The 21,012-nt window shown below is 35.5% G+C and overlaps 1 protein-coding gene across 5 annotated transcripts in view; it reads right to left on the reverse strand.

Moving 5' to 3' along the window:
• The window catches only part of RAD54B (RAD54 homolog B), a 97,908-nt gene that overhangs the window by 47,771 nt on the left and 29,125 nt on the right, over positions 1-21,012 (reverse strand). The window contains exons 2-3 of one of the 5 annotated variants that reach the window (XM_036263968.1): positions 17,001-17,198; positions 8,118-8,163 (exon numbers count right to left, since the gene is read on the reverse strand). The exons of 3 other annotated variants lie outside the window; for them this stretch is intronic. Coding sequence is in view for 1 of the 2 variants with exons in the window: in XM_036263969.1 (XP_036119862.1) it covers positions 8,114-8,163 (50 nt within the window). In the remaining variant the exon portion in view is untranslated. Of the gene's footprint in view, positions 1-8,113; positions 8,164-17,000; positions 17,199-21,012 lie in introns of those variants that run through there. One more of the 5 variants, XM_036263969.1, reaches the window with a different exon arrangement.

The following is a 21,012-nucleotide window of genomic DNA, read 5'->3' on the forward strand; positions in this document are numbered from 1 at the left end:
AGCAGGAGGATTAAGAGCATGAACTAATCTGGCTGGGTGTGAATCTTGGGTCTGCCACTTACTAGCCCTGTGGCCCTGGACTAGTTATCCCCCATGCCAATTTTTGAATCTGTAAATAAATGTAATACTAACCCCAACCTCACAGACTTGTTGTGGGCATTATATTAGCTAATATATATGTAAAACGCTTAGAACAGTACTTGCCATATATAATAAGGACTCCCTAAATGTTACCTACCATCATTATCATCTTGCCCTGTTCCCTTTCCTATTTAGTCTCATTTTAAATGCAGGACTTAGGGTAGGAAAGGGAGAATAAATAATTCCAAAAAGCAGAATGAAGACAGTTGGAAATTAAACATGTATCAAATATAACCTCTTATATCTACCCTACTTGTATTATATAACATATTGACTAATTTGAAACATCCCACCCCTAACAATTCCACTGTAACTCTTTTTTATTTCTAAATTTGATTCTATGTCCCCCTTGACCCTATAATGTACTTCCCAAATCAGTAACAAAAAATAGTCTACATAAACAAGAGACTTGAAGGCCTATCAGGATGATTCACAAGATAAAGCAGCTTAATACCATGCTTTGAAAAAACAAAAAGAGGTAGATAATTTCATTCTTTAATATTGATGGTGGACATCATAATCTTAATGATTCATAAGCAGAGTCACTCTAGGGTTAGATGGCTTAATTATGCATTGCATAAACCCCAGTCATTAATATTCTTTCTTTCCTTTCAAAAATTCTAAAAAAATACATTGTTTTCAATTGAGCATATGAAATTTAAAACGTTTTATATAATCAAATTCAATAAAGAATGTAAATACTCTTGCAGACTGTATTTTTTTAGTTTTAATATGCATTAACATAACTGCAATATAAATTTAAGATTTGAAGTATTTTTATTACACTAAAAATATATAAACATTAATACACAAATTCCTTTAAACTGATAATCATCCATAGTTTTCTTTAATAAGAGAGATTGAATGTCAACTAAGTACAATTATCATTTTATGTAAAATAAACCTAGAAGGTACTAATTTGCATTGAAGGTCATTTTCAGAATGATGCTTTATGAGCATAACAGGGACTATACATTTCATCATATTTCTCAATACCTCTTGTCAAAGCATATATGCAATAAGTGCTAAAATAAGAAAATTAATAAAACGATATTTCCAGATATCTAATTGCTTGCTCAGCATTTTGAATTCATTTAAATATCAGAAGTTATTCATCAATTTCAATTCTGACATTCCAATCATTGAACATGCAAAACTTTATTTTTAAAAAAATAACATATACTGCAAATGGAAGTTTAAATGGTACAATCACTCTGGGAAAAAAAATTTGTCTCTTAAAAAGTTAACTGCATAACTTCCCTAATCAAACATTATATCCACAACAAAGTTATACAAGAATATTCATATAACCTTTATACACAATAGCCAAAATCTGAAAATAGCCCAGAAGTCCATCAAAAAATAATAAACCAACTGTGGTATATTTATATAATGGATCCTACTCAGCAACAAAAAGCGATGAACTACTGACAAGATGGATGAACATGAGTGAATATTAGAAGTGTTAAGATGGATGAAAGAAAACAGAAACAAAGGGTACATACTATATGATTCTAAGTACTAAAGTTCTAGACACACAAAACTCATTTGTGATTTTTTAAAAATAAGAACAGTGGTTGCCTCTGGTGCCAGAGGAATGATTGATTAGAAAGGGACAAGAGAAAACTATCTGGGGTGACAATAAGTTCTGAATTTGAGAGGGCTTTAAGCTACACAGGTATAGGTAGTCATCTATCAACACTCATAACTTAAGTTTTGTGCATTTCACTGTTTGTAAATCTTACCTTAAAAAAAAAGCCCTGGCCGGTTTGGCTCAGCGGTTAGAGCGTCAGCCCACAGACCAGAGTCCCGGGTTCGGTTCCCGCTAAGGGCATGTACCTTGGTTGCAGTTTGTCCCTGGCCCCAGATGGGGTCGTGTAGGTGGCAACCAGTCGATGTGTCTCTCTCACACTGATGTTTCTCCCTCTCTCCCTCACGCTCTATCTGAAGATCAATGGGAAAAAAAAATGTCCTCGGGTGAGGATAAAAAACATACAGCCCAGCCAGTGTGGTTCAGTGGATTGAGCATCGGCTAATGGACTAAGAGGTCCTGGTTGGATCCCTGGTCAGGGCACATGCCTGGGTTGCAGACTCAATCCCCAATAGGGGGCGTGCAGGGGGCAGCCAATAGATGCATCTCTCTCACATCAATGCTATCTCTCCTTTCCTCTCTCTAAAAAAATCACTAAAAACATATTTTAAAAAAATACATATGCAAATACTAAACTCCAGTTCATAAAATGTTGAAGTGTTTAGAAGTATTCTAATGCTACAACTTGTTTTAAAATAAGTTTTATTTAGGATTCTCTATATACAGTGTCATGTTATCTGCAAATAGTAAGTTTTACTTTCTTTCCAATTTGGATTTCTTTTATTTCTTCTTCTTATTTGATTGCTGTGACTAGGACTTCCAGTACTATGTTGAATAAGAGTGGCAAAAGCGGACATCCCTGTCTTATTCCCAATCTTGTAGTTTTTGCCCACTGAGTATGATATTAGCTGTGGGTCTGTCACATTATGTCCTTCATTACATTGATGTATGTTCCCTCTACTCCCACTTTGCTGAGGGTTTTTATCGTATATGGGTGCTGGATTTTATCAAATGATTTTTCTGCAACTACTGATATGATCATGTAGTTTTTATCCTTCATTTTGTTTATGTAGTATTATTGATTTGCAGATATTGTAACAATTTGTAATCCCAGAATAAATCCCACTTAATCATGGTGTATAATCTTTTTTAATGTATTGCTGGATCCAGGTTGCTAGCATTTTGTTGAGGATTTTAGCATCTATGTTCATCAGGGATACTGGCCTATAGTTATGGGGAGGTGCTGAGGGGTTGAGGGGATGGAGGAACTGAACAAAAAAGAAAAAAAAGGGAAAATATTTTAAAATATAATAATAATAAAAGTTTTCTTTAAAAATGAATTGATAGCCTTTTGATTGAGTGGTGTCCCATGCTCTAAAAGGTCGCCACTTCAAGTCCCAGTCAGGGCACATGCCCGGGTTTGCAGGCTCGATCCCCGGTAGGGGGCATGCACGAGACAGCCGATGGATGTTTCTCACTCTCACCCCTCTCCTTTCCTTTTTCTCTCTAAAATCAATAAAAACATTTTAAGAAATGAATTTATGGATGGGTAAGTAGGTAGATGGATAAATATATAATGAAGGAAATACAGAAATAAATTAATAGCAGAATTTAGGCGACAGACATGTTTACTGCAAAATGCTTTTGATTTTTTCTATATGTTTAAAGACTTCCTTAATCTTTGTAATAGAAGTGAACTCACACTAAATTTTAAAATATGAAAGATCTACTAATTTAGTGTAACTCTAATGATACATACACTTTAGTTTAAACTGGGCTGACTTGGGTGATATTTTTATCTTATTTATTTTGCTTTCCACTATTTACAAAACAATTGAAAATTAAAAATAACATATTCAAATTATAGCTACTAGTTTTAATCAAATAAATCAAAATCATATGCAACAATTTAGCATAACTGTTGATGATTAGACTGCATATTTTAAGATTTTAATCTTTTGAATTAAGTACTGCAAACATATTTCATCTAATTATTTTTTAATATTTACAATCAAATTTAGTATCAAATATTTGACTTTGAGAATTTGTGGATTTTACTATTTGAAAAATAAATACATTATGATGTTTAGACAGTACATTTGGTATCTATTATAACACAATCATGTAAATACATTTACTTCAATTATGCCTCATCATAAAATTTTACCTCAACAGTACTGAATTCTTTCTTATGACACATAAAACAAGTGCAGTAATCAATACAATGTATTACCTTGTATTTAAAAGAATATGTGTTAACAAAACATTTAACCATTATCGACAGTATATATTAAATACATTTTATAACACTCTAAATAATTTAAACATGTCCATTTAAAATTTGACATTAAAAGAAGGCACATGGAAAATAATTAATATTTTAAACATTTCTGTATAAGTAAAGATGGCAACAGGATAGTGAATCTTTCAAAAATGAAATAACTCCAAGTTGATGTCTCATTATTATACATAAAAGTACTTGATTTGAGTATTTTAAGAAATTCACTGGCATCTTTAGAAATGGAAGAACTTCATTATCTTTTTCAGGATGTCATTATAAATCATACATAGTTTAGAAAAATAAGTTGTAAAAATAACAATGTACCTCCATTGGAAAATAAAGGGGAAAAAATAATTATAAAAAAATTTTAAAAATTAAATTAAAAAATAACCTTTATAAAAAGGACCATTTAAGTTCATATGCGTAAGAAAAGATATAGCAAGGCAGCAAAACTAACCTACCCACTATTCAAATGTTAGATGAAATAATATTTGACTTAGGATATTTTCAAATTTAATGTATTTCTACAGACCCAAGTCTACATTTTCAAAATAAAATCACTCTTCGCTATGTTTTCTCAGCATTACATTTCATAGGTAAAGCTCATGGCCCCCAACAGTTCTCCAATGTATGTAGGATGTCCAGTGGCTTCGGTTGTATTCCACTAGCAGAATTTGCCCTTACACATTACAACACAAACTGGAAAAAACTGCTACCGTAAACTCACTGCAATGATTGAGATTCTGGTGTTTAAAAAAATATATAAAAATAAGATTTTTTATTCTACTCAGTCCCTAAGAAGTACTAATGAATCTGCCACCTGACACAACCAAAGAAACAACAATCTTAAACAATATTGGAGAGAAATCTGACTATAGCAGACTATGTTTACAACTATTTTATGGGCAGCAAAAGAACTTTCAAGGGCAATTTTGTATATACATTTTTACTTTCAACACATTTCAGAACCTAATTACCAAAAAAGATGTATGTTGTACTTTTTCAAATACAAAACTCTTTCCGAAAAACATCTCACAGAATTAATTTCACAGAACACATTTTGGAAAATTCTGATTTAGATGCACAGAGTCAATATTCAAATTAAATATTCATCATCAATTCTGAGTAGTAGCATGCTGAGATTGTAATATGAATTACTTTATATATAGTAATTTGCTTTTAATAATCTCAGAATTAAAGTTGACTACTGTACAAATGCATTTACTAGAATTATATTATAAAGACATTACCTCAAATTAGAATTATAAAATTCATTAGACTCAAAGAAGTCATAGTACAGATTAAAGATGATGAAACTGTCAAAAGGATATATTATATTATACACTCAAGGCATTTTTATAAAATATTTAACTCTAATAGCAGATATAAAATATCAATGATATTAAATAATCAACAAGCTAAGATAATACCATAAGTCCATTTTGTTTTTATTATTTCTATTTCTACAGCCATAACCTTAAATTTCAGACTTCCTTTACTCTCACTACAATGCCCATTCCTAAAAGATGGTATTATAACACTAACTTGAGGCTCCAATTTATATGCCCCTAATCAAAAGCCTTTAATGGCTTCCCACTGTACATTCAAGTTTGATTCCTTAAAAATAGTTTGTTATTTATTGATTGATTTGAGATAGAGGAAAGGAGAGAGAAAGAGAAACATGGATCTGTTGTTCCACTTATATATGCATTCATTGGTTCATTCTTATATTGGGTGCCCTAACTGGGGATCAAAACTATAACCCTGGCTTATTTGGGGGGACATTCAAACCAACTGAGCTACCCAGCCAGGGCTAAAAATAGTTTTTAATGTAATCTATAATCTGGCACCAACCAACTTCCTCTTTCCAACAAATTTTGAGAATCTAGTATGATTTAGGCACCAAGCTAGGTTCCAAAATACTCTATTCCAGGGGTTCTCAAACTTTATAGGGTTTGTTAAAATAATTGCTGGGCTTCACCTCCAGAGTTTCTGATTCAAAAGGCTTGAATTTACATTTTTCACAAGCTCTCAAGTGATGCTGATACTACTGGTCAGGATATACTCTTGGTGAATTATTGCTCTACTCCATAAGCCACAAAGGAAGCCCACTGACTGAATAAGGCCCACTCACCTGTTTTGTCTGTATAGTGTTTTAAACATTTTGAATTATTTGCAAATATTTTTAGATTGGAGAATTTTCACATACAGTGCAGATCTCTGGCCTATTCCTGCATGTAAAAATCCTCCTGGAGCTAAACAGTAGCTATCCCATTTAGTCAAGGGAAATATCCTAGGTTCAGATTACCACTGTCCTAATCAGCCCTCTACACTCATGTAAAATCATCTGGCTTAGCACTGTATTTGTGCTTGTACAGGATGATACACTTTTCCCCATTCTCTAGGCCTTTTTTCACGCTGCTCACTTTGACTTAAACATCCTTTCTCCACTATACTGCTAAAATTCTACCTACCCCATTCTAAAGTGTGGCTTAAAATTCTTCCTCAACAAAGCCGCAGCAAAAACAGAAATCCTTTAAGTAGTATACATACTAAAAATTTAACTTAAATTTAATACATGTGCTTTAAGAATGAAGGTTTTATTTCCAAAAATACTAAAATAGCAATATTTATCTCAAAAATTACAGATTACATCATAAACCATAAACATACTTGTTGCTTTTTTTAAACTATGTAAAATTTTAATTTTGTTCATTAAAATTTTACTGAGAAATCTTTTTCAGAATAAAACATTAAAAATGAATTAAGACATTAAATCTTACAGCCAATATATACCAGCTCCAAGACAATATCTTATTTTGCTGGCCAAAAATAAATAAATGGGAGGATGGGGTAACTGATAAAATTCTCCTGATTTCATAACTTCCCAATCTTTAAATACATTTTTAATGAAATAAATACTTACAATTTTTTAAATATGGAGGGTATTTTCATGGATATTTACTTGTATGGAACAGCGTGGAGGGAAAATTACAAACAAAACTCAGTGGTCCTTGCTCTGCCATAAATAGCTTGGTTACATTAAGTAAATCACTGAGTTCTCCCTGGACCTCAGTTTTATTAGCTCCTAAATTAAAGAGGTGGAAAAACGTGATCTCTAAACACCTGCCATCACTAAAATTGTAGCATTTACTCCTTCAAAAAATGAAAGTATAAAAATCAATGTCATAAAAACAAGATTCTGTTATTAGGCTAGTATTGCTTCTAAACTAGACTGACATAAAAACCTTGAACTACAGCTTTCGAAACTCTAAGTTAAAACGTTGAAGACTCAGAGCTTTGAAAGAAAATGTATGTTTGTGTATATATTTATATTTAAATAATCAGAATATAACATCTTTTATAAAGCCAACAATTAAACTTCTTAGAAAAAAAAATTGAGGAAAGACAAAAATATATAACCATGCCATCCAATCAATAAATTAGAATATATTTGAAATGAAAATTAAATAATTAGAAAATGTCAAAAAAAATTTTTCATAATAGAGATTAACGACATTTTATAAGAATCCGTATTCTGCTTTCACAAATGAAAGACATTCACAAATGAAAGTAATTTGGCCAAAATTAAAATTATCAAATTGTGAGACTGAAAAAAATTTAGAAACTGTTATATTCAGGCAGATCATGCCGTAAGCGAATTGCTTTCAGTTTCTCCACTTCAATTTTTGCTTGTAGCAGCTCTTCTTCTAGCTGCTGCCTCCTTTTCAATCCATCCCTCTTCTCTTGAACATATAATCCAAAATTTTTTTGATTTTCTAAAATTATCTGATGTTCCTCTTTCAGCATTTGCAAAATCTGAGGATCATACCCTAAGTGTGACCTAAAGTGTCCTCCACTCTCCTGATGAAAAAAATCATCTCTCCTTGGGATGGAAGATGGAGACGATGTCATTCTCATATCAACAGAGGAAAGTGATGGCGAAACAGATCTTTCCATAACATGTACTAATTCATGGTCTTCTCCTCTTTGCTCTAAAGTATAACTCTGTTCAGAATTTAAAACCAGTGGAGGAGGGGGCTTAATGTCTTCTTCTTGCTTCACCTCCACTGTAATAGCAACTGGATGGTGATCCAACATTACCTGTAGTGAACTGGTACCAGCCTGTGCTTCCTCATCCAAGTTTGCACTACAGCACACAAAAAAGCATTATAAAATATAAATCAAATGAAGGCAAGAGTATATTTATACCATAATTTCATATTTAATATACATTAAATTATTAAGCTTTAAAGCTATAAAGAAATTATGAAACAAAAAGAAATTTAACCCTTAGAATAACAAATTAAAAGTGAGAGACTAAATTTAAGGTTTTAATAACATATACATATAGCTTTTTCCCATCCTTAACTTTAAAATCAGGCTCCAAAAAGGAGAGAATATACAAATACTACACAAGAGTAATGAGGTAAATAAAAAAGAAAAGCCATTTTTAATGGTCTCAAAGAGATACCAATTCTTCCCACAAGCCTGACATTCTTTAATGGAATAGAATGTCATTCAGTGTATTCTGGGCGTGGTTATCCCCACACCTTAGCCCTTGATCTGCTTCTGCTCTCCTGGACTGATCTAAAAATCACCAAGATCCGCCCAGCCGGTGTGGCTCAGTGGTTGAGCATCGACCAAGAAGTTGCCAGTTCAATTCCCGGTCGGGGCACATGCCCAGGTTGTGGGCCAAATCCTCAGTGGGGGGCATGCAGAAGGCAGCCAATCAATATTCTCTTTCATTGGTGTTTCTCTCTCTCTCCCTCTCCCTTCCTCTCTCTCTAATATCAATAAAGAAAAAAAAAAAAAAACTAAAAATCACCAATGTCTAAGACTTCTAGGAGGACATAGAAGGCCATCTAAGAGAAGCAATGATTTCTGCATTGGTCAAAAAAAAAAAAAAAACTCAAGATTTTTGTATAGTTTTCAGATGCCCGACTATCAGAGTTCTCCTAAATACCCAATTTCAGAAGCAATGGTGCTTAGTCTTACCTATCCTAAACCACATGACGGTTGTTCTCTCAGCCTTTTAACCACTGGTCAGGTAAACCACATATCCCCAGCACCTAGCATAAGACTGTAACTTGAAACCTAGTAGGTGCTCAGAGAGAGAAACATCTATGTGAAAGGGACACATTGAGTGGTTGCCACCCACATGACCCCAACCAGGGCCGGGACAAACTGCAACTGAGGTACATGCCCTAGTGGGAACTGAACCCGGGTCTCTCTGGACTGCAGGCCGACGCTCTAACCACTGAGCAAAACTGGCCAGGGCTGAAATGGGTTTTTGAGTGCAATGTTTTTAAATAGTCTATATATAATATATTGAAAGTTTATTAAATTTACACGTAATTTCCATAAAACCATAGAGGCATCTACAATTTTAGCATAATTTATTAATATTTTTATGATGTAAATACAATGTACCTCAAAATTCTACTTTTAAAAAAATAATTTCCTGTATAACATGAATTGAGCTTTGTCCCATGCATGGACTGAGAGGTCCAGGTTCGATTCGTGGTCAGGACACATGCCCAGATTGCAGGCTCCATCCCCAGTAGTAGGGTGTGCAGGAGGCAGCCCATCGATGTTTCTCTCTCACATTGACGTTTCTCTCTCTCTCTCCCTTCTTCTCTCTCTAAAAAAAATAAAATAAAATAAAAACAGTGAAACATTAAAAAAAAAAACACTTTTTTTTAAAGAATATATAATCTTGTGTCTTGAGAGTTATTTTTTGCCCTGGCCGGTTTGGCTCAGTGGTTAGAGCGGCGGCCTGCGGTCCTGAGAGACCCGGGTTCGGTTCCCGCTAAGGGCACGTACTTCGGTTGCAGTTTGTCCCCGGCCCTGGTTGGTCGTGCGGGTGGCAGCCACTCGATGTGTTCCTTTCACATCGATGTTTCTCTCTCTCTCTCTCTCTCTGTTCCTCTCTCTCCCTCCCACTCTACCTGAACAAAAAATGGAAAAATGTCCTCGGGTGAGAGTTATTTTTTAATTTTTGCTTCTAACTTAATAAAAGTTAGAAAGGAGAACAAGATTATTGGAATACTAATGGGAAAGTGCTATGTTAACATTATTTAGAGAACATTTTACAAATGATAAATAACATAGTTAAGATATATTCTACATAGATGATTACTATGCTGAAACAAGTTGAAGTAGAAAATAGGAAAAACTTTAAAATTGCCATGTCACTTACTAATGGCATTAAATTGCCAAAAATATCAGATATTTGTCTAACGGATACAAATGAAATAATAAGACATATAGTATGTTATGGAAAACCTATTTGTAGATTACATAAATTCATTTTCATCCTTAACTTTTTTTATCATCTTATGATTTTCAAAAGCAAAACAATAGAAATGTAATTCAAATTCGTAAGATGTGCTTTCATTAACAACTCTAAAACCTAGAATGAAAAAATATTAAAACTACAGATGAAAATTAAATTTTAAAACCTACACAATTACTATTCCAAATTAGTATGTAGAGTATAATACAAGTAGACATAAACATTATACTTTTATGTGAATAAAAAATATGCCTTATATCTGGAATATTCCATTCCATTTTAGTTGAAACATTACAAGTAAGGTTATTACATAAAAAGTGGTTTAGAGAAAGTCACAAAAATTATAAACAGAAGGACTTCTAAATTTATAAATATGGATTTTAAGGATCAAGTGGGTTACAAAAATACAAAATATAATTTGATATCAGAAAGAAGTAAAAATAAGGACATAAATCAATGTGCTATAGGGATAACCTTACCAAATAGGTGTATATTTTTAAATACATTTAAATAATATAAACACTAAGACTTTCCTGATTAAGAATGAAGAGTTTGGTGAGATTAACAGGCACATTTATATAAAAGCATAATTAAAATTATAAAATAATTATTAACTTCTGAGATTAAGACTCAAGATAATGTCAAATAAATATAAACACAATATATAAATATATTAAATGAAAACACTAATATAGAAAAATGGCAGTATAGACACTAACATAAGCAAGCATTTAAATGGCTTATTTCTAATAGTCTTCACTTTAAAATATGAAAAATTGTTATTGTTTAAATATTAGGTATAAAACTATGCAAATCAATTAATTCCTTCTATCAGAGAAATGCTGTTGTCCCAAAAGATTGTGTATGTAAAATACACACACATAAAAATGGTCAAAATATAAACAGATACTTGTATCTTATTTCTCTTCCATACTCACTATATTTTTAAAATATTCAGCTAATTAGAACTACAGTTTCTGTGTATAGTTTTCAAATTATAAAAGCCTATACTTTATTCCCAAAAAATGGTTTTATATCTGAAATGCCAAAGTCACTTTTCCCTATGGTTTGAAGAGAAAAAAAAATGTTATAAGCAACACAGTATAAAACAGTCTTACTGTGGAGTTTTTTCAACATTCAGCATTTTAAGATTTAATCATCTATCATCACAGTGAACATTTTAAGCAGTGGTCCCATGATATAATACACTGTGTATCCATGTCCCGATTCCCACTAGTGATCTTTTTTTACTATGCTATCAACTAGAAATTAGCAGTATATAGAAGAAGCTGGGCTCAAAAAATTATCTCTGTAAATTATCAAAATAACAAATATATTGGCTAAAAGGCTTTTTCCCGTTTCTCTCCTAACTTCAAAAATATTTCACAGATATCAATAATTTGCTTATAATGACTCCACTAATAGGAAAGTACATGGTAAAGTTTTGTTTGAGAGGTCCCTCAACTAACAAGAAGTTTACAACTTGTTTATATTACCCTAAACAGTTCAGAAGACTGTAGCTGCCATTTTTATCTTTTGCCAGGGGTTAAAATTTGAATTAGTAGTAAGATAGTAGATTTCCAGGCAAATAGTTATGTAGAGCATAAATTTAACCAAAAAGAAAAAAAAATTTTTTTCTAACATTTTATGAACCAGTTGCTCTTATTGGTATATTAAAATTCAGTTTGGTATCCTTGCAAAGCAATTTGTGAAAATCTGCCCTGTCCTATGTGACCCAAGATCAAAGTGAAATTATATCATTAATTAATAAAAACACAAACACTTTGAATTTTATTAAATAATCTGAATCCCTAATTAGGCATTAACTCCTTTCCTTGTATTATTTATTTTAAACATAAGTTAGAAAAATAATGCAAACTGTCTTAATATATGCAATAACACCATTAGTAAGTTTAGTTAGTTATTGATTTTAGTTTTTTAGCTAAAAAAATATTCAATAAGTGGGGACAGTGACAATTTCGTATAAAAGAAAGGGTTCCATTTCTCCTGCAACTAACTTCTTATGAAACTGAAAATTCCAATGAAATATAATCTTAAGTGAAATTTTAAAAGGTCTCTCTCTCTCAGCTAATTAAATAATTTAATTTTAAAGCCCAAAAAGTTTATGAGGTGATGTCACAAATTTCATCCCATTTATTCCTCCCTAACCTTTACTTTTTAGAAACTACAGAAGGAAGGGGGAAGGGAAGACAATAAAAAGTGGCTTAAATGAAATGCAGCAGAAAAATTCTTTATAGCCTCACTTTTCTTTTTTTAGAATGCAAAACAAAGACACTATTCATTACTCCCTCGTGGGGATGCTTACTATGCATATCTCTATCACAACTAAGCCAAAGCCCAATAGATAGGAGGCGCCATAATTTTCCACAACAAAATAAAATAAAGCTTACCTTTGTATGTGGTTCCTGTCTCTTACCAGGCAAAAACTGGAAATCTGGGGAATCATCTCCATAACTTTCTTGGTTGGCTCAGAAATATTGCTTTTAAAATCTGATTGGGTATCTTTTTGCTGCAATAGCTCCTGTTTGGCATATTCTTTGAGCCTTTTGTAAAGGGTGCGTAGGCCCTGCGCTGTTCGAGGAGGGCGGTCTACTCCAATTGCATTATAGTTAACTGCTATAATATCCCAACATCTATTCTTTTCCACTATTACTGAATGTTTATTAGTGTGTTCTTCGAGAATTTTCACATATGGCTTCACAAGCTTTAGCAAATCAAGCTTTTCAGATAAGGTAAAATTGGAAGATCTAGCCTTTCCTACCATTGTTCTTTTCAAATTAAGTAGGCAGTTTCTGAAACCACCATGCAGCCTTCAGCTCTCTGCTTCTTTTCACAAACGGAAAAAGATCAGGCTTAACTAGGCTAGCCTCATTTAGGCCCACGCCTACAGGGGAGGGTTTATTAAAATTCCTCCAGCTTAAGCTGACGCAGGTTCAGGAAATCTGCTTAAGCCAAGCCTGACCTACATAAAGCTTCTCACTGAAAAAGACAGGAAGGCACAAGCAAAACACACTTGTGTATAAAGGAGAACAGCTCAAGATAGAATTTAATACACAAAGGTCTAGAGATAAGCATGGAACACAGCTAAAAATTAGCTAATTTGGTGAGAATATCAGATTTCCATATATGTATGCCTAGCTGATAGACTGAAACTGCATTGCAGTATCACTTCAATAAAAACAAATGAGGAATTGTTTTGTCCTATTTGTTTACAAATCCAGTAGACAGGAAAAAAAAAAAACTAAAGATATGAGTGGTGAATGTAGTGATTCCTACTGAGCAGGGCCCTTAATCACTGTTTCTGAGCTGCTATTCTCTCTTACAAAATCTGCATAATGCTGGTCCTGCTGTCAATCAGGAAATGCATATCCTCTAGCTAGTTAGGTTACACCCAGACTCAGACTTCACAGTAAAGCTAAGCTTCTCCTTCATTTTACAATCTACAGTATCCACTGTGTTGGTTTTTTTTTTCAATTACTTAAGAAATTTTTGTCGAACACTGAATCTAAAAAGCAGATAAAAATATGTTTTAAAGTAACGTATTATTCTAGCTGTAACGTGTGAATAAGCGAGCCTGCTCTATCATGTGTAAAAATCACCATCCACAGTGAGAACAACATAATCTTGCCTTAAGACTACACACAACAAAATCTCATTTGCTATTATTAAGGGTTGGGATTTTTATTTAGGTATACTCACAGAATTTCAACTATGAAAGGAAACAGCTAGTCTAGTCATTTGCAAGGGTACCAGTTTGCATGCTTAGAATATATTTTCTAATCCCTGTCTGAAAATATGATAAGCAATGTAAGCAAAATAAGCCTATTTTCCCCTGATATATACATGCTTATCCAGATAGAAGAATGAATTAGAACATATTTGAACACAGTTCCATTCGACCAAACAATTACTGAATGCCCATTAAAAATGCTCCCAAGCACTACGCCAGGCCCAAGGAAAACAAATGGGAATCTAGCTGATATAGCCCCTCCCTATCCAGGAAAGTGTAATTCTGCAGAAATGCCATAAATTTTCAATTCCTTGTTTTTCATTCTTTCAATGAAGGAGAAGCAAATTAAATGTACTGAGTTCTTATCATGAGCCACACAATGTGCAAGAAACTTTAAATGTGTATCCATCAGGAAAAAATGAAAGACTGCTGGATGTTCTATAGAATGCTAGGTGTTTGTTGTCTGGCATAACCTACTGAGTAATTTGATTTGTTAGTAGTACTAGTCTTTCATCGCCTTTGGGAAATTTTATTGCTCAATAAATTGTTGCAAATAATAATGCAAATGATTCTTGTCCATACAGATGGGAATTAGAAAACTGACCCGCCTCAGCAACCTGACCACAGGTACTCAAAGAAAAACGAGAACACAATATATGTACTGTCTTTAAATAATACTTTGTTATTTTTGGAAGAAATACAGATAGTGTACTAAGAAACAAAACACTAATAAAAATATAAAAAACCATTCAACCTTACTAAATACTAAATTATCAAGAAAATGTATACCAAAAATGATTTTCATCCATAAGATTGGCAAAATTCTTAAAGACTGAAAATGTCAAGAGTGGCAGGGCAAAGAGCACTCTTCTGTACTGTTAACAAAAGTGTAATATGGCATTCTGGACATCGATCTGGGAGTATCCATTAATATTTTACATGTGTAAAACCTTCCAAAACTGTTATCCTAAAAATAAATGACCAAAGTAAGAGGCAACAAGCATTTATCTGAGAAGCACAATAGCTATTCAAGAAGCAATGATTCAGGCAGAAACCCAAAGTCTTCCAATTAGGAGGTGAGGGCGAAGAGTATTTATGAGACAGAAAAGGGGAATAATAACATGGACAGAAGCAAGGGTGCTAATAAGCTAAAGAATAAATTTCTGTTGGTGCTGATAAGCTAATATAGTGATGCTGATTCTTAAAAATGTCTTTAATTTTCAGTACAGTAGTCATAATAAATGCTTTCTTGTTATCTTTGCAAATAGTTCTTTGGAACACAATGTTGCTTTAGGCTCAGACAAAATATTATTTTGCCCAGTTTTAACATTCTAAAGGTTTGAGGAATAAGACAGGCAAGGCAGTTCCTCTGAGATGACAGCTCCAACTCCATTTTAATATGGCTCCCTTTATATTATTTTTACTGTACTATGGTCTACACTAGGCAGCATTAAAATGAAAGAGGCAGATTTCTACTTATTGACATACAAGCTCCAAAACATATGATGAAAAGAGCAAGTAAAACAAAATTAGTTGACCCTTGAACAACAGATTTGAAATGCATGGTTCCAGTTATATGCAGCTTTTTTCAATAAATACAAACAGTGTTAAAAATGTATTTTCCTTATAATTTTCTTAACATTTTATTTTCTCTGCTTATTTTATTAGAATACAGTGTATAATACATATGACATACAAAATATGTGTGAATCAACTGTGTTATCGGTAAGGCTTCCTGTCAACAGTAGGCGATAAGTAAAGTTTTGGAGAAGGCAAGTTATATGTGAACTTTCAGAGAGCTTGGCTGGCAGAAGCAGCAATGGCATCAACTCCTGCCACAGAGCAGAGCAGCCAGGGCATAACTTCCCACGCCAAGTGAACTGTGTGCACTATTCCTTAGCTATTATTTTAAGGAAGAATAATCCTGAAGTACAGATTAACCAAGAACCTGTCCAAATAGTATACAAATCTAGCCAAGAATCAAGTCCAAATCTTTGGACACACATCAATAGCTGTGAGGGAAGGCAAATGGAGGGCATGTATCTACACCACAGAACTGCATTATCGCTCTGGTCAAGGTGGTGACATAGGTAAATGCAGTACTCTCATGCTCTCATTGCCACTTCAAAATTACAATTAAACTACAGAACAACTACCATTCAGAACAACATGAAATCTTGCTGAACAGAAGTCCTGTAACTAAGAATACAGTATAAAGAAAAACCATATCAAGACTGGTAAGAGGGTCAGAGATGCAGATAGGGCTGCCCTCAAACGCAAGTGTGGTAGTTAAAAATCAGGAGGGCTATGTCAACTGCAGAGATCCCCCCACCCCCCAAGTAGCAGGGACCCCCAGCATAGGGTTCCAGTGCTGGGAAGAAAAGTCCCCATAACTCTGGCTAGAAAAACCAGTGGAGATTGTAGCTGAGTGAGACAAAGGGTTTCTGGAGTCCCAGGCATTTCTCTTAAAGGGCCCACTCACAGAATTAAACTCACTCTGAGCTCCAGCACTGGGTAAACAACCAGAAAGGCATCAGGGACATATGGGGAGGAGCTGAATTGTTTGTCTTTAAGGCAAGAGCTGAAGGAACAACAGCTTTCTCCCAGACACAAGTGCTGCCAAAGGCCATTGTTCCTTTGCTATGCCCTGCCCACATACAGCTGGCAGGTAGGTGCCATATCTGAGTCTTCATCAACCTGGCTAACACTCTTTACCCTGCCCTGCTGATTCCCTGAGGCCCTGCCACACCCAATCTGCAGGCCCACCAAAGCTGTTTCCAGTGGCTTGTCCATACAAATTGCCTATCTTGGTTCATGCTAAATAGAATTTACTAAAATTTCTCAAAGGCTCACAAACACCAAACAAGTAGTAACTGGCCTCAGACTGCCCTGTACCTCTTGTTAAGCTGCCCCAGGCCCAGACCTAGCATCAACCAACCTTGGTTCACAGCTTGACCTCTCCCAGACACATCCAGGCCTAGCACAAGTAGCAGCTATCAGTATGTAGCTCATGCCGGTTGGCTCCAGACAGGGCTGACCTTGGCCTATAATACCCAGGAGGGCCCAGAGCCAGCCTACCCATTGGACAGCTTCAGACCATGCCAGAGCACCACACAAACAACTCCAAGAGCAATACCTGCAAAAAAAAAGGTGAACGCAGTGAAAATAGAGCCCAGCTGAAGAGAGTCCTGCTTCATGAGGTCGACCCCTGCACATCAGATCCTCTGTGGTCATGGCCAGTCCTCCAAGCAGATCAGCCTGAGAAAAAAAAAATCCACCCACTGACGTGACAACAGCAATCAAGGCTCAACTATAACAGGAGGGTGCACATAGCCCACATGAGGAATGCACCTGGAGTGTCTAGCTAGAATGACTGAGGAGGCTATACCACTAGGCCCTATAGGAGAACTACCACATAAAGCTACTCTACCAAGACCAGGAGACATAGCAACTCTACCTAGAAAGAAATAAGGGAGGCAACCAAAATAAAGAGACCAAGAAACATGTCCCAAATGAAAAAATAGAACAAAACTCAAAAAAAAGAACTAAACAAAATGGAAACAAGCAATCTACTAGATGCAGAGTTCAAAACACTAGTTATAAGGATGCTCAATGGTCTTAGGGGAAGAGTAAATGAACTTACTGAGAACTTAAATGAAGAGATGGGAAGCATAAAAATGGAGATAGAAAATATAAAAAAGAACCAGTCAGAAGTGAAGAATACAATAACTGAAATAAATATATTACAGGGAATCAACAGTAGAGTAGATGAAGCAGAAGATCAAATCTGTGTCTTGGAAGACAAGGAAGCTGAAAACAACAAATCGGAACAGCAAAAAAAGAAAAGAATCCAAAATAGGAAATTAGTTTAAGTAGCCAACATCAAGCATAACAACATTCATATCATGGGATTGCCAGAAGAGAAAGAGAGAGCAATGAATTGAAACCTTGTATGAAAAAATAATGAATGAAAACTTCCCTAATCCGGTGAAGGAAATAGACACACAAGTTCAGGTACAGCAGAGTCCCAAACAAGATGAACCCAAAGAGGACCACACCAAGACACATCATAATTAAAATGCCAAATCTTAAAGACAAAGAGAATCTTAAAAGTAGCAAGAGAAAAACAGTTTGTTACCTATAAGGAGCTCCCATGAGAATGTCAGCTGATTTCTCACCAGAAACTTAGCAGGCCAGAAGGGATTGGCAGGAAATATTCAAAGTGATGAGAAGCAAGGACCCACAACCAAGATTACTCTACCCAGCAAAGCTATCATTTAGAATCAAAGAACAGCCCTGGCCGGTTTGGCTCAACGGTTAGAGCGTTGGCCTGCAGACCAGAGAGTCCAGGTTCAGTTCCCGCTAGGGGCACGTACCTCAGTTGCAGTTTATCGCCAGTCCCGGTTGGGGTCGTGTGGGTGGCAACCACTCGATGTGTCTGTCTCACATCGATGTTTCTCTCTCTCTCCTTCCCACCCTCTCTCCCTCCTGCTCTATCTAAAGATAAATGCAAAAATGTCCTTGGGTGAGGATAAAAAAAAATGAATAAGCCCTGGCCGGTTTGGCTCAGCGGTTAGAGCGTCGGCCTGCGGTCCCGAGAGACCCGGGTTCGGTTCCCGCTAAGGGCATGTACCTCGGTTGCAGTTTGTCCCCAGCTCTGGTCGGTCGTGCGGGTGGCAGCCACTCGATGTGTCCCTTCACGTCGATGTTTCTCTCTCTCTCTGTTCCTCTCTCCCCCTCCTACTCTACCTGAACAAAAAATGGAAAAATGTCCTCGGGTGAGGATGAAAAAAAAAAAATGAATAAATAGAATCAAAGAACAAATAAAGAGCTTCCCAGACAAGAAAAACCTAAAGGAGTTCATTACCACCTAATCAGTATTACAAGAAATGTTAAAGAGTCTTCTTGGAAAAAAAAAGGAAGAGAAAAGATTTTTAAAAATGTGAATAATAAAATGGCCATAAATACATATCTATCAACAATTACTTTAAATACAGATGGGTTAAATGCTTCAGTCAAATGACATAGAGTGGATGAATGGATAACAAAACAGGATACTTACATATGTTGCCTAAAAGAGACTCACTTCAGATCAAAAGATACACAGTCTGAAAGTTAAGAGATGGAAAAAGATATTGCACGAAAATGGAAATGAAAAGAAAAAAAAAAAGCTAGGGTAGCAATACTTATACCAGACGAAACTGACTTTAAAACAAAGGCTATAACAAGAGATAAAGAAGGAGCCAGGCCCTGGTCAGGAGGCTATGTTTGTTGGAGCATCATCTTCTACAATAAAAGGTTGCAGGTTCAATTCCTAGTCAGGGCACACACCTAGGTTGCAGGTTTGATCTCTGGTCAGGGCATGTAAGGGAGGCAGCCAATCAATGTTTATCTCTCACATCAATGTTTCTTTCTCCCCTCCACCCTTCCTCTTTCTCTAAAATCAATAAACATATCCTCAGTTGAGGATTTAAAAATATATATCTGAAGAAAAAAATAAAGAACTAGCAATTCCACTTCTGGGAATTTATCCAAAGAACCCAAAATACTAAATCAAAAGGACATATTTACAATAGCCAAGATTTGAAAGCAACCTAAGTGTCCATCAATGATGAATGGATAAAGAAGAAGTGATGCATATCAACAATAGAATATGACTCAGCCATAAAAAAGAATGAAATCTTACCATCTGGAAAACATGGATGGACCTAAGGGGTATTGTACTGAGCAAAATAAGTCAGACAGAGAAAGACAAACACCATATGATTTCACTTATATATGGAATCTAAAAACAAACTAAACAAGCAAAACAGAAACTGACACATAGACACAGAGACTATTTTAATGGTTGCCAGATGGAAGGGGAAAGGACAGGTGGGTGAAATAGATGAAGGGATTATGAGGTACAAATTGGTAGTTACAAAACAGTAATGGGGATGTAAAGTACAGCAGAGGAAACATAGTTAATAACATTGTAATAACTATGTACAGTGTCAGATGGGTACAAGATTTATTGTGGTGATCACTTCATAAGTTATATAAATGTCTAATCACTGGGTTGTACACCTGAAACTAATATAATATTGTATGTCAAGTGAAATTAAAAAATAAAAACTTATTTTTAAAAATTTCAAATAAGGCCCTGGCCAGTTTGGATCAGCAGTTGGAGCGTCAGCCTACAGACCAGAGAGTCCCAGGTTCGGTTCCCGCTAGGGGCACATACCAAAAAAAAAAAAAATTCAAATAGGCAAGATGGCTAAAGCTTAAGAAACTTCCATCCTCTTGCTCCTAGCACAGACCAAACTTGAGACTAAACTGCAGAGCATTCAACTTGAAAAACCACCTGAAAACAGCTGATTGGAAACACTGCAAGCCGGAGCTGGAGAGGGGACAGCTGCACAGTGCAGGTAGAAAGCTGGAGGGAAGGCGTGGCAGCATAGCCCCTGCCCCTGGGAGTGGCAGGACTCATCCCCACAGAGAGATCCCCAAACAAGAGCACAGAGAAGGGAAGGGATGCTCACAGAGCATAGCATCGGAGCATCACAGTGAGAATCAGAAGTGATTCAGCCAACTGGGGGACTCAGACAGCACTATCCCGGGCTAAAAGCGAGTGCTCCATTACACCAACCAGGGAAGCTGGTGCTGCAAAGTTCTGCAAAGCAGAACTCTGGACCTGCAGAGGTCCAGCCTTGTGCGGATCACCCAGCCATGAATCTGAGGGGCTGATTATTCGGTGAAAGAACTTACACAGGGGCTAGTCAGAGTGCCCTGGGAAAAAGGCATGATCCTCCCCCACCTCGACTGAACAGGAGACATCTCTTCCCCTACCGGTGGAACAGCTCTGGGCTGGAAATCAGCACCCAGCGGCTGGGGCAGGTAGCACTGGGGATTCAGATGTCTGGCCAGGTGGGAGCCTGGGAAGAAGCCCTGCCCAGCAATAGTGGCCCTGC

The sequence above is a fragment of the Molossus molossus genome, unplaced genomic scaffold (genome assembly GCF_014108415.1).
Source record: "Molossus molossus isolate mMolMol1 unplaced genomic scaffold, mMolMol1.p scaffold_m16_p_16, whole genome shotgun sequence".
NCBI classification, from domain to species: domain Eukaryota; kingdom Metazoa; phylum Chordata; class Mammalia; order Chiroptera; family Molossidae; genus Molossus; species Molossus molossus.